The 18,370-nt window shown below is 36.6% G+C and overlaps 1 protein-coding gene across 3 annotated transcripts in view; it reads right to left on the bottom strand.

Moving 5' to 3' along the window:
• Positions 1–3,478: 3,478 nt before the first annotated feature.
• LOC139134981 (MFS-type transporter SLC18B1-like) overlaps positions 3,479–18,370 on the bottom strand; it is a 29,781-nt gene continuing 14,889 nt past the window's right edge. For 2 of the 3 annotated variants that reach the window (XM_070702103.1, XM_070702104.1), the window contains 10 exons: positions 16,421–16,494; positions 14,844–14,991; positions 13,526–13,594; positions 11,485–11,575; positions 10,422–10,567; positions 9,924–10,022; positions 7,668–7,765; positions 5,553–5,645; positions 5,050–5,127; positions 3,479–4,263 (listed from right to left, as the gene is read on the bottom strand). In XM_070702103.1, coding sequence (XP_070558204.1) covers positions 4,116–4,263; positions 5,050–5,127; positions 5,553–5,645; positions 7,668–7,765; positions 9,924–10,022; positions 10,422–10,567; positions 11,485–11,575; positions 13,526–13,594; positions 14,844–14,991; positions 16,421–16,494 — 1,044 coding nt within the window. In that variant the 3' untranslated portion in view covers positions 3,479–4,115. The remainder of the gene's footprint in view (positions 4,264–5,049; positions 5,128–5,552; positions 5,646–7,667; positions 7,766–9,923; positions 10,023–10,421; positions 10,568–11,484; positions 11,576–13,525; positions 13,595–14,843; positions 14,992–16,420; positions 16,495–18,370) is intronic. The other variant, XR_011552909.1, reaches the window with a different exon arrangement.

The following is an 18,370-nucleotide window of genomic DNA, read 5'->3' as shown; positions in this document are numbered from 1 at the left end:
TTGCATCTCGCTATACTGTCTATGATTCTAAAAATAAAGTCATCTGCCACTTTTTCTGTATACGCGGTTTGGCAAAACTCATCTCTTCAATCGAAAGTCGGGCGATTTCATGGTTCTTTGGGGCACTTACGTCGAGCTTAAGGAATGTAGTTACATTCGCGATGTTTTATTCGAAAATTATTTATTTCTTCAAGGGCAAATGCACATAATTTATGCTGTTTGAAATACTGGCCGCTCATAAACAAGACAATAAACTCAATATATGTGCATCTTTACTTATATTGTCAAAGTACCACCGACACCCACAAAAAAACCAAATGGTTCAGTCCAGGTATTTGCAACTCTGCCATCCGACTGGTCAACAGGAAATCAACCATAGGTGTCTTTTGGCACGCGTATACGCCAGTCACCTAGGCGACGGTAATCTGCACCACTTATCACCATCGGGAAGGTACTCCTCCCCATATACCACTGGCGATCCCACCCTCAAGGCACTGCGTCATTCGACCAAGCATTGGTATTGTAATTTCCTGCATAAAATTAACAGCGAGGTCAACCGGTCAAAATGTCTTGGCATTTTCTGGCATGTTATTTGTTTTGATGGCAACATTTTGAAACCAACTTAGAGCGTTTGTTTAACAGCGTAAATTTCTCAGCATTGATAATGTGCAGCTTTTCTGATAGGGGTTGCTAAACTTCGAAACCAGCCAAACGACCTCGATTCAAACTATCTAAAGACCAGGTAAACCAGCTTAAACTAGCACAAACCACTCATTTCAAGAAGTAAACCACCTGAAACAAGCACATTAGGTACACATGACAAACTCTCGTTCCAGACGCACACAGAAACCAGCAGAAACGATCCAGCAAGATTGATCATGGCAAAAATCCTATATATGCCATCAACAAGTTAAGGGGCCCCAATTATTCAACAACAGAATGCTTTTCCTTAGGGACTGGTCAGTTTCTTCAGCCTGGGGGTTTCACTCTGTTTCTGACTTTGCTGATAGGGGTGTCACCATGTTTTTGAAATGCTAATAGGAGGATTTGAATTACAACACGGATTCACACTTGCCAAAAATACCATACCAGCCACAAATTGCATCATTCAGTAGCAGTTTCCTGTGCCCTTTGACCTCATAACTTAATATATCAGAGATACATATCAGAGATATGTCAACCAGAACAGGAAACTAAAAGACTGGCCTTAAACTTGTTAACGCGGTAGAAACGTAATAACGGGATAGCCTAAACATAAGGATTATAGCCCGGTTTTGGTCAAAGAAAATTACTAAAATACCGCCAGTTATATGTTCCTCTCTCTTTTGTCTGTTATCCTATCGACGAAATTCCTGACAGTAATGAATTTATCATCATGGACGACTCAATTATGAAGACGTTGATTGGTTTAATGAAGTGCTGGCACAAGTGGAAGCATGTTTCTGGACATAACGATGGATAAGTCTGGCAGTAATTATACTGGGGTTTTTGCACCTACGATGAGAAGTAAAGAGAAGGCGGCAACAATTGTTGTCACACGATTTGGTGCAAAGAATCCATTGAAAGAAAAATAAGCTTTATTACATAAGGCTACAGACGATCTGTGATGGAAAAGCCATTAATCCAAAGTGACATTTAAGTGAATTTGGACTCAAAATAGCAAAATAAACCCGAACTGGGATCTTTACGATATGTCATGGAATAAGCATTTTTACTTAGACTGTCTTTCTCGATATTCTATTCTATATTTCCATAGGGGGTTGTAGAAATATCCGTCCCCAGGGGTAGGGGCAGGGGTAGGGTTGTCTTGGTCTTCGCACAGGTTTCTTCTTGATATTGTTGATTTTATTTTAATACGTTTGACTGTGACATGTATTACCAGTAAACATTTATACTGCAAACCTTTGGTGTATGTTATGTTAGTACTGGTTTGTAACGTTTTTTCTCCGTCCGCGTTCGCTGTGTCACGTATTTGTCCTTTGACAATCTTACGCGAAGTTTTGTCACTGTGCTAGCGCTGCGCCTATTACCTGATGCGTTTGATTGCCTATCGCCAAAGCAAGCAAGGGTAAATTACTAATCTGTGGACGCTGTCACCAGATTATCACCGGATTAACTTTGACAAAGTCAACAACGAACCCACCAGCAAGGTATAACTGAAGTTATACCTTGCTGGTGCGTTCGTTGTTGACTTTGTCAAAGTTAATCCGGTGATAATCTGGTGACAGCGTCCACAGATTAGTAATTTACCTTTGCTTGCTTTGGCGCATAGGCAATCAAACGCATCAGATAATAGACGCAGCACAGTGACAAAACTTCGCGTAAGATTGTCAAAGGACAAATACGTGACACAGCGAACGCGGACGGAGAAAAAAAACGTTACAAAACCAGTGCTAACATAAGACCAAGGCACCAAAGGTTGGCAGTTTAAATGTTTATTGGCAATACATATCATAGTCAAACGTTATAAAATAAAATAAACTATATCAAGAAGAAACCTGTGCTGAGAACAAGACACCCCTACCCCTGCCCCTAACCCTGGGGACGGACATTTCTACAACCCCCAATGATATTTCTCTGAGTTCAACATATTTGTTTCATTCAAGCTTAGGACAACAATTATTGTCAACGTGTGAACAGTATCTCAGGAACGCGAATTGCTTGGCAGCTTTAAGCTAGACACTAAATTATTTGCTTAGGACACGTTTAGCAAATAAAAATAATCCAAGCCATTTTTTATAACAAGTTTGAAGATTCAAAGAAATATTTCATGGCCATTGTCAATGAAAGTGAATACATTTCAACATAACAACCACTCCCCTACGTATTTTGGGTTTCGCTCATTTTGCTTTTACTGAGTCATGGCAGTTGAAATTCGAGGAAGAGAATAAAATGTATTGCAGCAAGCGTACACATATGAGTCAAGCAAATACACCGTTATTTTTACAATATTTTCCTTTACATCAAACTTTTACATTAAATGATACAGATAACACTATATGATCGGTACCCAAAATACGTGTTCGGGTGTGTGTAATCTGGGATATATATGTTTTCATCGTAAAACATTTGCAATGTTATAAAATCAGTTTCAAATTCACAAAATGTGCATATTTTACTGTGGCACCTGAGTCATGAATCCCTATTATTGTTGTTGACAAATTAATTTGTGTTTTGAATTGCTGACTATATACATATTGTGTATGGAATAAAATTCTCGGGATTTCATCTACCCACGTTTTAGAATGTGGAAGAAAAAATATGAAAGTGCGTTTGATACACAAACATACTTTGAGTAATTCAATCAAAGGACAATACTGATAAATGTGGTCAAAAGTTACTGGTGTTGTGCCCAGAAATGCAATGAATAAAAATCAAGACTAATACAAACTTCAGCATGAAATCAACAATCAATGTACTGTTAACCTGAAGTACCTAATACCAATTCTCACAGCAATCTGCCCAGTAGTTCTTGTGCTTATGTTGTTTGAAATGTTCTGTCTTTGTCCATCCCATTAATTTTATTTGGTTTCGGTACTGAAAAACTCACTCAAAGAACATCCCTACCTGCAGCCGAGGATGCGTTTTGAACACAAATGCCAAGAAAGTGGTCTTCAAGTCTTGCAGTTGGCAGAAATATACGCATCCACACACTAGTACACATTTAAACCACTTCGAGAACTGACTCATGTATCAAACTTGCGTATGTAACAGATTTAATGTTCATTACAGAGAAACTTTAACCTCAACTTATTGACTCTGGCTAAACAGCTTCGTAAATGGAGTGTATTCGTTGTTATGATGCCCAAACACAGTGGAGGGACTGTGATATAAACGACTGCTCATTGTACACAAATGTATATGTCAAAAAGGCTATTCAAATCCATACATTGAAACACATTTCAAGTTTTATTACATATGCATGATTTCATACTGATAATTGTAAATTCATATTTGCGGAATTGGTAATAAATTCTCATTTTTGTGAAAAATCTGTTATAGAGAAACACTAACAAATTTTAACTGCCAAGCCGAGGAACCTAAATATATATTTCATAGGCTTTGATTAGTTTTATTTAGGTACTGACTTTTGTTAAAGAAATGTAACGAATCAATCACAGACTTATGTTTCTTCTCCTCAGACAACGATAAGTTGTGTAAAATACATTGTATACACCAAAGATCAGTGCTATAGTTGTCGTCGCCCATGCGAAGCCAAAATGTTCATTTACCGATCCAGATATTAATGGACCCAAAAATGTCCTGAAACGCAGAAGGAAAACTTGTAGGTTTAATCATGTCATATAACTCTAGTATGAAAATGACAAAAACTACAGAGCTATCTTTTGGTCACGAATTCCCTTACTCGATTACCATCCTATGGTGTTTGCATTTCTCAACTTATTTTCTAACACATATTTCTCTATTGGAAATTTTAACGGAAGAATCAATGTAGCGATTAAGCTTTTTCTGCATTTAATTACCTTTATGGCTGAAATAATGTATTTGTGAATATAGCATACACCTTAACCACATGATCTCAGGTATCATCAATGAGATTGTAAAGCATCGGGCATCACATCACATCATAGTCTTGTTGTTTCATGTACATTTCTCATGATATTATTATGTCTTGTGTCGTGTGCATGCCTGAGTGTACGTTTACTGCCTGTCATATGTAGCTTGCTTTTGTAAACATTTTTTGTGGGACAATTTGATTAAAGATCATTAATGGATACAACATAAACATACGCCGACATACGTGTAATATCATAAAACAAAGTTGTAAATAAACACACGTCTTATCTACCCTGGTTAGAAGTGTAAATTCAACTGAGCACATTTTAATAGGGTGAACTGCATACTTAAAGCGGAGGAAATCCAGTGAAGATACGTGAAATAGTTTTATTCTTAATAATGTGTAGATGCTTTATAATGTCTGGATGTTAAACTTTAGGTGAAGCTGAGTAGATAAACAGCGTGTGAACAGAGGGAACATGAAAGATGGTATAACTGTACTCACGTAAAAAGAAGGACAATGGTACTTACCCTATATAGAATAGCTGAACCAAATGGGAAGATACAGTTGCAGACAGAAGTACCGATAGTCCTTCTTTTGATCTTGCTCTGTATCATTAATTATAGCAATAGTGAATTCAGAATTTTGGTGGGGTATTTAAATGATAACTTAGACTAACAACCAAGCTGGTATGTAATGGTCAGTTTAACACAAAGAAGGCATGAAATACAGTAATGTAGCTATTGGATTTACTACTACTACTACTACTACTACTACTACTACTACTACTACTACTACTACTACTACTACTACTCCGTACTTCACCGTACTCCTGTCCGCGTTTCCCGGTGTTTGAAGTAAAATGGCACATGTTTGCTGTTGTTGCAGCAATAACACAAAATTTAGGTGGTTAGCAAATGTAAAATAATTCACAGATCACCGCGAAGACAATGGTTTAACCGTAGTACCCAGTTATTGATTCAACAGATGTCTGTTCATCTGTAGAAGCACCGAACAAAAGAATGTTACTTACCCTGCATTTGCAAAAGCTTGAACACTCATAGTGGGGAAAATTCCATTATGAAATCCGCGTAGTACTTCAGAAATGCAAATTAGCGTTATTGATCTGTGGATATCAATAATAATTACAATTAAATTGGCAGAAAATAATAGGACTGCATCGACAACTCAAGCTTTGACAAGTTATTGTAAATAACGTAAACCCCATGGAGATTTTTGTATCATATTAATTTCAGTCCGGACTAGAATTCAGATGTCATCAATACTATTGGATATAATAACACACATGTAGGCTGAGATGACAAGCTAGACACAGAGTATTTCAGAATCATTTTTGGAGTAGAAGAAGCTGTAATTTATAAACAGAGCAAAAATAATGGAAAATAAATAAGGCAAATGGAGCTTTAACACGGCTTATGTTTCAAGTAGTTCAAAAATAAAAGCGAAAACTTAGTTAGCTTCGGAGCAGTGCTGGAAGGAATCATGTTAATGAAGACATGTTAATGTAGATCAACACAAAATACACAAAGCAACTAACAGATCTCTGACAGCTGTCGACAAATATTTCATCAAAGATTCTAACATTCTTTTAAGTCAAGATAGTTTTTTTAACGCACTTTCCAAAGAGTGCTTTGAAAATCATGGAAATTGCTTGTCTGATCAAAATCAGTCGATTCATTTAAAAGATAAGATTTTTGTTTTTGTAAAACGTCGCAGGCAATGACTGTCATCGTATTGAAAAAATTAAAAATGATGAAATTACTGTTTTTTATAGGCATCTTTCCCTTAAATACATGATCCTTAAAGAATATGAGGCTAAAGTGTTTAAAAGTAAATTATTTTCAAAAAATAATTTAATCTGTGACCAAAGGATGTATACTTTAAGTTTAACATATTCAAACATTGCAGTTCGATCATTGTTGTGCAGTGGAAAATTTATAAAATGTGATGTAAACTTATTTGTTGACATATAAGTGATTGTCTATCTGTTTGAAGTACTACCGCACTGTTATTAAAACAAAAATTCATGAAGAAAAGGTAACATATATTGTCAGCAACGCAGTGTTAATTTTAACTTTACTTCAACATGTGCCTTTGCCGGAAACCAAATTTATAGGGTAAAATATAAAAATCAACCACGTTCAGCAAAATCCACACAAGAGCATTGACGCCTTTCTGATTTGATTTGATTTGATTTGATTTGATTTGATTTGATTTGATTTGATTTGATTACGTTTTCCTTGTTTGACAGTCAGTACAATATGGAACTTGAACACATCACAGTTAATAAGTATGCAAATGAAATAGCATTGCTGCATCCACATGCAGCAATAGAAATGCGTTTGTCGCTCGCCCATCCTGCTTTTTTGGATAGTCAGTACTCATTGCACTTTTTACGCAAACTTAGTATAGTGTATGACTTTTTTCGAATCGTTGCAAACTTTATTTTCTCATTACGCGTTGGAGAATAATTTACCATTATGTATTAAATTGAATTATACACTTCTATTTTGATTCCTTCCGTAATTGACACCAGAAATATGGTAATAAAACCACAGGCTGAGTCAAAGCGTTACTTTTGCATCAATTAACTTTGTTTTTATTTGCTTTCGTTTTACTTGACTGTTCTAGAAAGAATCAAGGTCATTGAAATTACATCAGCTGGGTAAGGTACGTTATTTCTCTAATTATATATTCCTGTCTTTGTTAAATCAAGAAAGGAGTTCATTTGACTTAATTTTCATGAGTCGGAAAGGATCCTCTAAACGTTTGCTTCTGACTAGGCGATGGAAGCAAAATAAGTTCTGTTCATGACGCTGTGTCCTTGATTATCTTGGTTCCCGTTTGAAGTACACTGACCATTGCTCCTATCACTTACTCAAAGGACATTGGGTGAAAATTAGAGTTTATTTGTGACCATGGTTCAGGTTACAAGATATCTTTAACCTGTAGAAAACCGTTTACATTTGGGTCGTTATCGCTTACTAGCAGCCATATTTAATCGCTGGAGAGTAAGTAGACCTAACAACAATCTTACATTAAAATGGTCATGAAGCGAAATCATGCGACATGAAACAAACAGAGTTTCACTTAACAGTAATTAGAATATTAAAAAATCACCACCCACCTTTGTAGAAAAGGAAGCAATGGCGATGGGCCCATGGTTAGGGAACTCAGGCAAACACCCCACATGCAGTAAACAAATAAGACGTCCATGATTTTTCCCTTTGAAACAAAATAAAACGTAATATTTTAATTTTTTTGAAATGAAGGACATTACGCTTCTGAATGAAGTTTCCATGCATTCACAACTTTAATGGGAAAGACAGCATTGCCTGTATGGAGGACAAGTAACTCTTTGAAGAGTAGCATGGTCACAACGTAAAAATAACGGGTTGAAAGTCTTGCTCGAAGTGAAATGTGATGAAAAATAAACATTGTCTGATAGAGAGCAATCGACTTCAAGTATACCGCAATTACATGTTAACTATCCTGCGAATGCTTCGCTGTACAAAACCAAGAAAATGAAAAGCCAATTTTTCTCAGCAAGCTTCGAAATAAGGCTGTCACCCCAAACAACAAAACATCTTAAGATTTTGAGACTACTTAAACTAATTCGTTAGGAGGCGTTGTCTTACAGAAACAAATTATCTTGATTTAAAATACAGAGGAACATTGAAAAGAGAAGTGATTGTACAAATAAAACAGACAAATTGTTTTAAGTTATTTTTGACGTTCATCACTTATAGGAATGATTTGAAATGAGTTTTCAAAATGTAAAACTTTTAAATTTGTGAGGAATAGAAAGGATGTAAGGGCCGAGAAAAGCAAATGGAGTGAGTGTAATCAACACTCTGAAAATAGCTTGTTTAGAAAAGAAATCGCATTTCAATTGAAAGTGGAATACAAAATCACATGGGTTACTAGTTTGATTAAGCATATATTGCACAGACAGCGACAACAGCACTCTGCAGGTAAAAGAGAATGTCATTTACTTTTAATTGACAAGATTGAATTACGGAGTAAAATTACCCTTCTCCGTAAAGACATATTCATGGTACCTTCGTTTATGGCTACAATGATCAACCTCATAAGTAAAGCCTGCGGTACACTCTAAACATTAGCTTGGAAAAATTCATTCGGCATTTTATTGTAATTTTTTCTTTCGTGACGTTGAGCAAAATGTTGAACATGTTTGATATTGCCTCGCGAGAACAATTCATCACTGTGTGGTTTTTTTCTCGCGTCCTATTTACTGAAGCGCGTGCGTGAAAATCAGATGACAGTACAATGACCGCAAATGGCATTGGAAACGATTTATGCGTTGATCTGAACGCTCGTCGATTGAGAATGCAGACGTGTGTTTACAAGCAAGTGAGTAGTATCAAGATAGAATGTGGACAATATAGGTAGGTAGCATAAACACTGAGTTTTTGATGGATTTCGATTTTCACTTCCGTTTTCAAGGTCCGTCCTGATTTCTCTGTAAGTGAATTATCATTTTTGTCCCTCTTGTTAGTGTTTAGAAGCAATAATTATATAGCATAGGATAAAAGTAAAAAGTAACAGCTTCAAGTGAAATCTGTTCAGCTATTTCTCTAGTAAGAAGCAGGCTTAAAATAAGCGATATGTTGAGATAATGTAAAGTAAAAGTGACCCAAACATGTTTACTTCATGCCTTATATGGCGAAAGTCAAGCACCCCATTGCATAAGATTCTACTAATTGTGATGTCATCGCATCATCATTTGAGTGAAGTGACCTAAAACTGTTTTCAACTTGACAACGTCGGGATTTAAACATGATTAAATTGCATTTTCCCCCACAGGAATGCAGTGTTTAGAAAATTATGCCTAAAAATCGAAGAGTCGTCAAGCAACCAAAATCGTTCTGTGTCTTAACAGAACAGATTTGCCCAGCCGTGGAAATAAGGCAAAAGATTGCCATCACCAAATAGACCAAGAAAACATTATGACCGAAACAAGTTGCAATGTACCCTGAAGGCATGAAACCATTTGGCCCCCCCCCTCTCGACGTTGGGCAAACGATCTCCTGCCGTAGGACACGTATCCCTTGTTTGGCATATAATATACAACGCCATGTAAACCAAGCATTAGGTTTACGCACGGCTGACTCGCAGCGTGTTTGCAAGGTTATATCTGATTGGTCGATTGTCACTATTCACAGCAACTTAGGGAGTTTATTTGTATTATTTCATTATAACGGTACGATTCTGCCAACCAATTGGATAACAGCTTCGAAATCGCTGCGAGTCGGCCCTTTACGCATGCACAGGAAGGAAGACAGTCAAATGAAACATTTCTCCCGAGGGAGATCAGATCGTGTAATGACAAAGTCGTGCTTAGCGATCTTATAGTACTTACAAATTTATCAGCAATAACGCCAAAAACGAACACACCGATTCCATAGCTTATGCCAAATATTGATATACCTAAACCGATAAGTTTTTCCGGAAAGCCAATCTGTCGAGGAAAAGATCGTGAAGGATATTCTTGTGACTCAGAAAGGATATCACTGAAAATCTTTAGAGGCTAGCTGCTGACAATGAAAATTTTGTATTGAAATCAGATTCAAAGAGGCCTCTCTTTTCAAAGGTATGTATGCATTCCTATAAAACATTCGGCTACTCTCTAATACGTCACTGGTTGGTCATTATTTCAAAAAATGCAGAAAATAAGATGACAGTTTACATGAATACCACTTCTATACGGTAATGACGTACGGCTCCGAGTGACTGATCCACACATTGAATTATACAGAGACATTTGGTCAAATAATAATATTGGTTCATGATAGCTATAGCTAAAAATACGATAGAAATTTAAGCATGTAGGCCTACACATTGTGTCACAAGCTCTTACCTCTCTGAGACGCAAGGCTAGGATTGGCAGGGCGAAAGAGAAAGTCATGCTGGTGAGTAAAATGCATCCGTACAAACTTAGAACATCTAGATTGACGAAGATTTCTTTGAACGGTAATGACTGTTTCTTCTCTTCTTCGGGTAGTTCTAAGAAGCAATTTATTTGATAGCGTAGAAAAATATATCACATCGCAACTAACGAAAAATATTCTAGGTTGAAAAAACCCACACTATACCCAGTCACTGTCAGTGTAGCTGATACTATCAAATGCATGTCAGAAAAGATAATAACTGAAATGAGTCTCGGTTCACGGTTATAAAGTGCTTGATCAAGTAACAAACATACAATTGAAATGTTGGTTTGCATGCATCATGTGCCCCTGACAAAATAACTTAATGAAGACTTAATATTGTAATTAAACCTGAAAATAAAAAAACGGAGAAAGGAACCAAATGTCCTATGCGAATACATCAGAGAACGGGCAATAACATGCACGTGTAGCCTAATTGTCACCCCTATCAAACGAGGCACGCACCAGCCTACCTACCTATTTCTACCTACATACCAACGTACCTACCTACCCACCAGATCAACACGTACATACATGTATACCTACCTACCTACCTACCTACCTACACGCATAAATGCACGCATAAATTCATACACACATTCATTCATACATACATACATACATACATACATACATACATACATACATACATACATACATACATACATACATACATACATACATACATACATACATACATACATACATACATACATTACGTACATACAATATTTCTATTAATCTTGATCTCCATTTCTTTTAAAGTGTGTTGCATTAAAATAGTTTACATGCGCTTCCCAAAAATGAATAAATAGAGGGCTAAAAAGCAATCTTATAAAAGTCAATTGATACACAATGTCGCATTTGTGTAAAATGAATACAACTGGATGAGACAGTCGACTAGATTCCATCCCTTACAGGACCGCAAAGTGCATGTTATATATTTTTACTCTAAATATTTAGTGGAAAAATAAATGTATTAGTAATCCATACCTTTCATCTGCTTTGTCAACTTTATATTTATAAGCAGAAGTACTGCTCCAAGAGACCCAACCACTAGATATGGCGTTATGTATCCACCAAACTGGAGAAAAACATATCAGGGAGAGTTTATATCTATTGCGAGCAGCATATCTTTTCAAGCAAAGATCAATTAATCGGCAAACTGTATAACATCCAAAAAAGAGTGTTTTCCTCTTTGACACGCTATATCCTCTGGAGAACATGCGCGTTTTCAATATTCTTTTGAAAGTTTCCAAGTTTGAGGATTTTCTGTTGTCCAGTGGTAATGCGTTCCATAGTTACGGTGCAGCGTCTGAAAATGCACGGTCACACATGTGAAGTAATATCTTGTATCGATAGTATCGAATGCAGCGGAGAGATGGAAGAGAATGGGAAGAATGTAATTGCCAGAGTCCAAGGATAAACAAATGCCATTGTGTACTTTCAGGAAGGCAGTTTCTATACAGTGATTTGAATAGCGATGGTCTTCTCAAGTACTTTGGAAACAGGTCTGTAACTTGTTGAAGTCCAGTGAAGGTTTTGTAAGGAGTGGAGTGATAACTGCTGACTTGAATAGCGGTGGAACTGTGTCAGTGTTAAGAGACAATATGACTATTTTTGTGATGAATTGAAGTAGAGAATCGAGACATTACTTAAGCAGTGAACACATTTGAAAGATTATGAAAATTACCTGTCACATGATGGTTATGTAAACAATAGTGACACTATGGTAACCAAATATTTCCAAATATCTAGGCCTTCCGAAAACATATAATTTGCGGGGTTTCGAGCTTGTAAACCACTAGAGAGTTGTTAGCTTAAAAAGGTCAATTTCTTGTCTTGGAACCTTAATTTTGATTGATTCATAAATGGAAATACTCTATACCATTTACATATCATCTGCGTTACAGACCCTTGACATGCAGGAAGAATGAATCAGGGCAAATAAATTCAGGACGTGAGAATATTCTTGAGTTCTACTGAAATATTTGTGCTTCCAAGTCAAACGAAAAAGTTAGAAGACTGTTGATGTTCAATAGTAAACACCTATTGCCTGGTCATGAGGGCTATAGCGCCCGTCTATTACCCCGAGGGACCGTGTGTTACCAGACACACATCGCTATTCCCCGATGCCGTAGGCCGAGGGGTATAGCGATGTGTTTCTGGTAACACACGGCCACGAGGGGTTATAGACGAGCGCTATAGCCCGAATAAAGACCAGGCGATAGGTGTTTTATAACACACCACTTGCTCATGTTGTATTGTTATATAGTTTTCAATGTGTTTTGATATTTTGCATCACAACAATCCACTGTAACAAGTTTACTGGGCGATGTTTCCACAGCGGTTTCAGTTGTAAGCCTTACGTGGCAGTACCATTTTCTTTCAAAAATATTCCAAGCACACCTAGCGACATCCTTAGTTGCACTTTAATCTTTTCCGTCTATGAGCTGTTCAAGTTCCTACGCAGTTGGACTGTTGGAAAATGTTGGAAAATCTGTTTTAGGGAATGTGTCGTCACGTATGCCGGACGCACATCACGTTCCAGTCACCCGCCATTGTTGCAAAGCTGCAGACGACACTACGGTCACGTGACCAGACACTTTTTCAAATTTGGTCAGAACTATTTCCCTAGGGAAATAGCTTTTTCAAAAAATACCCTCTGACGTCACTTTTTTCGATCTGATGGGGACTAGACGTATCTATTTTCTCGTCACGTGACGTATTCTAGCGAATCGCGACACGGAATGAGCATGTGGCGTGTTATAAAATCAAATATAGATATTCCAAGTGTCGATTACTTTGCACTTCAAACTCAGAATAGATAAAGGAGCCATAACGTACCTGGTCCCAGATGACATATTATAGTACATTTAACCAACTTAACGGTTAAACTACAGATGTTGTTTAAATGCTGTAACAACAATAGTATGCCATTATTTAATCACATGAACAAACGTTTTGATAAACCTAGACCTCATACACATCAAGCGTCTACGACCTTAACCGACAGTGCAAACGACGTACTTACATTGTACATGAGTCCACCGAAGACTGGAGCAGTGCTAAAGGCTATCGTGGACCCTACCTCAATTAATGCCTGCGTCAAAGTAGAAAAGTAATTAGACTAAGAGACGTCAATGTTTTGGTAAAGTAAAGCAAAATATGTGAAAAAATGATATCTAGTCATCTATCACAATCGAATCGAACTTTTGCTTGCTCCCACCTTTTTGTTTCAGATGCATGAACCGAGCGTATTCGCGACACTTTATTCTATGGACGCGATCACAAAACCACAGCTCAGTGTATCCAAATATTGTAAGCACGACTGATGTTACGGCTTCCACCGGCGGTCGATAGATTCAATATATTGTACACCAGAGGAAGATGCAAATATAACTGACGTACAATGCAACACATATTGATCGCAACCGTTTGGCGCCATAAGTAGATAGGCCTAGCAATTTTATAGTCAACTACCTTTTTAGGGTGAGATTTATGAATGTTCATAAAATTGTTATTGATGTAAACTTTGATTACTAAATTATCGATCGAACTGACAGTCACCTATGCTAATGAACTATACCGCTGTCAGTGTTGTTGCACAGTGCCTTGTCATTGGTTGGAATGGGTACTTGTTGTATTTGACTATTTTAAAGTGTTTTGTCTGTTTTCGTATTTCTTCTTCTGTAATCTTAAGTTGAAATGCTCTGTCAATTTTGAGATTTCTCACTCTTGCATAGACTTGAGCCAAATGTGTTGTTTTACTTGATCATTGACTTGACTGAACGAGGCAATCCTAAATACCTGGTTCTCTTATTGGTGCTTGGTGACGTTGACTGTATATTAGATTTGCTCTCCTTTAAAAGTTTTTGTTAACTAATCAAATTTAATCAGAGATAAATAGATACCTGCCCCTTTATATCTTTATAGCCCTTGATAAATGCCACAGGTAATTATCCGTGTGATTGGGAACTAAAGAAGTAAAATTTTCATTGGTTTTGAAAGACAAATTGAAATATTAAATGTTTCTACTGCCAATGAAGTAAAGTACGAGCCCATTCATAGAAAATTCTGTCGCCATTTATTAATGGAAGCGAGCGAATAAACCCAACTCAAATACGTGTTCGGGCCATAAATGTGGACTGTGAAATAGATCGTCATTCAAATACATGTACGCATGCCAACCTCCGATCAGATATCTTTTCAACGGCCAAGTCATGAATGGAGGGATATTATTTGTAATTTTAGCTCTTGGCATGTTAGCATGCAGTCATATATATAGTTTTGGATCACCGGGTAACAGAGTGTGTGAAATGAATAAATCTAAATATTTGCATGGTACTTACGATCAGTTTTGGTCTATATTCATTTGGAAACGTAGTCATAATGGTTGTCATGCCCAGCGCTTCACATACCGCGATACCAAAGCCAGCCGTCATTCGCAGGATAATGCAAACTGAAGCAAACGCGTTGCCTGTGAGTAACACAGTTGAGCTGTAAATAGACATCATCATTATCCGTCAGGTACAACAGTAAGAAACTGTTACTTTAACTTCAAAAAATTTACCACAATCCACAACACATGCATTTCGTTCCTAGTAAATGATAGCCCCTGACATTCTCTAGTCCCAATAAGTGAGGCCTACGGTACCCGCAGGTTGTGCCGTTGTACCAAAGACATCGCCAAATTGATCTTTCAGACGACTCATTTGAATTTGTATCCATAATGGCAGCCAAGCAGAATTTCAATAATATATGCTAAATATCCTGCAAAAAATTACACTGCGATAATCCTACATGTGTTACAGTGACGAAATCTACAGGGAATCTTTGAAAAAGGTAGTTCACGTTAAGTGGTTTTCTTAGTTGAACCGAACTGCAAAGGTATGGAACAGCCTCTTATAAGAATGTACGTTTTCATATTATTCATACTTTATCTCTGTCTGTAAACTGTGAAACAAAACTTTGGAAATCCATCTTCAATTAGCTGAGGAACACAGAATTTGGTAAATATAAGCAGTTTATGTATAATACCAAAAGCCTTTGTTGAAAGTCCGCTTGTATCATTTTGAAACAAGTACGTCATGCTTTTTCAGGCTTCTTGTCTAAGAGGAAAATGCATGCTTTAATCGGAGAAATATTATAAGATTTATGTATAATTTTAATCCGCAACTCAAACGGGAACAAAATTTACAATAACTGAATATTTACGAACTTTTTATACAGACATAAATTAACTATAAGGTGGCTAAATAGGGTAACGTATGACATTTTGAAAAAAATCATATCAGTGCTCAAATGTGTCCATATCGTCCAAGAGGCAGCCGAGAAATTCTAACGGTATCTACTTTGAAATTGTTATTTACATTTGTCGTCCTTAAGCCGACAATTTCTGTAATCGTCATATTTTTTCGACATCGTAGCTGTGATTATCGTATGTGTGGTTTCCCCTTCAAACATTTACGAAAAAGTCAAAATATTGTGTTAGTCTAAAAATAGACCATGGACCTAGCGACTTGCACCAGAAACAGCGGCATCTCTTTTTAAAACAACATCAGTTCTAATCTCATCCAACTGAAAGAGTAAGGTGTTTCCCGTTAGTGGTAGCTCAACCTGTTTTCTATGTAATTTGACAGGTTGTGCGCTGGAAACTGTGTTTTCCCTTTGATGTTTTTCATAATTATTCGCTCCTCTCGCTGCAGCGTCCATGTTCAAAAGAGTCTCCGTTTAAGTTACATACCGCGTTAACGATGACGTCAGAGTATTGTTCGACGCATAATTACAAACTATTTATCTTCATAAGATTGATCAGCATGCCAGGTCGTAATTGCTTAAGACGTTGTAATCGGCGACTGGAACTACACGAACCACCAGATGTACGGGAAATGATCGCACTTACACCATAAGTCTGAAAATTACATACCTCAATAAGAGAGTTGAAAGTACGAATACTGTAAAACAAAATATATACAGACGCTTCAGAGAAAACAATCGCATCTGCAGAAAAGAGAGAAAAATAGAAATGAGACTCGACTGTATCACTTTAGCTACAAATACATGTAAGTTCCATCTTTTATTTTCAATGAAATGTTCGGTGTTGTAACCTCCATAAATGTAATAATCTCCATAAATGTAACATCAACCATAATTGTAATAAAATGCACCCATAAATGTAACAAAAATCAAACCATAAATGTATAAAAACAACCACAATTGTAATAAATGGTAACCATAAATGTAATAAAAAAATCACCCATAAATGTAATACTTGTCAACCATAAATGTAATAAATCTATTTTGTCGTTGCAATTGAGGAATTAGCCCTTAAATATTTATCTTTGTAATAAGGAAAGCATTGAACTCCACACATTATTCATATCTTAATTTTTTGCGTTTAATGTTTTGTATATTTGAAAGTGTATTTTACGTTTCCCTGTTTTGTGTACAGAACTGATTGGCCATGGCGCCGAGACACACCTGTAATCTGAACGTCAGTGCAGTCTCTACTCCAGAGTGGAGGAGACTGTATAACACTACGATCCTTTAACGCCGATTTTTCGAAAATTGCCATACTTTCTTAATCAGTCGCCTCAAATTCGTCTTCAGTGGATAAACTGTGTGGAATAATCGATAGATTGTCTGTATTCCTATGTTGTCCCACTTGAAGTTTGTTCCTTCACTGGGGATGCTAGGATGTCTAATTTTGTCCTACTGTGTTCAAGGTAGTGATCGTATTGTTTTTACTAGATTGAAATATAGATATATGTTCTCGTCAACATGTTTTGTGTCGTAAGTTTCTGTTATAAGGTTGTATATTTCTCTGTTATTTGTTCTGAGTCATCTGTCATAAAGTTTGTGTGGTACCATTGCTTGCCGAGTTATTTTGACGCCTCCTTATTATGTAATTATCAGTGTCTAGAACTGCTGTTCCACTTCCATTATCTAACGGTTTGATCAGTACCTCGCCATTTTCTGATAGTGTTCTCAAAGTATTCTATTCTGTGTTTCGGAAAGGAAAACCTAGTTCTCGGAAAGTATGCAATAACATTACACTAGTCTTATTAAAGTTATTATTTACTCAGGGCATTGATAAACAAATGATCACATATGCAAGTTCAAGTTTATTACATTTATGGTTGAGTTTATCACATTTATGGTTAATTTGTTTATTACATTTTTGTTCGTTGTTGTTAGGTTGTTACATTAATGGATGACTGTTTCATTACATTTGTGGTTGATTTTATTACAATTGTGGTTGATATTACATTTGTGGAGATTATTACATTTATGGATGTTACAGGTGTGACCGCGCACCCTGGATATTACGTACAAGATTGAGATAAAATATAACATTACAATGCACTGGTCCATGTACAAGTCTTGTTTATTTCAATTTCCCCAGACACACTCTCTGCATGGGACACACAATTTTACTTGATGCTATAGCAGTGAGCTCATAAAAGTGTGTTGCCTCAATAAATTAACTATCGAGTAGAAGCTGTTATGAATTGGAGTGGTATATTTTATCTCAATTTTTAACACGGGGTGCCAATCGTTAGCTCTCATTTACAACCCTTGGCAGGGCCTGTTTTGTCCTTCTACAAGCAGAATTTCTGTCTGTATCAAGTAGCCTTGATCAACACTGAAGTGGCCACGGGTGTATTTGTATCTTCAACCGGTAACCTTTTCAATCATTTTTAGATGACCATTACAGTCGGCGTACTCTTAGGATTTAGTTTTTTGCAGATGAATACTTTGCCTAAAATGCATTAATGAGAACCAGAAAATATTCTTTGAAAGTCGTGTACCACCATCACAAACAAGTAGTAACGTCAAAGAAAACAAAATAATATTTTAATTCCGAAGAACTTTG

The sequence above is a fragment of the Ptychodera flava genome, chromosome 6, assembly GCF_041260155.1.
Source record: "Ptychodera flava strain L36383 chromosome 6, AS_Pfla_20210202, whole genome shotgun sequence".
Taxonomy (NCBI): Eukaryota; Metazoa; Hemichordata; class Enteropneusta; family Ptychoderidae; genus Ptychodera; species Ptychodera flava.
Note: the sequence above shows the minus strand (reverse complement) of the source record. Positions and strands in the feature narration are given on the sequence as shown.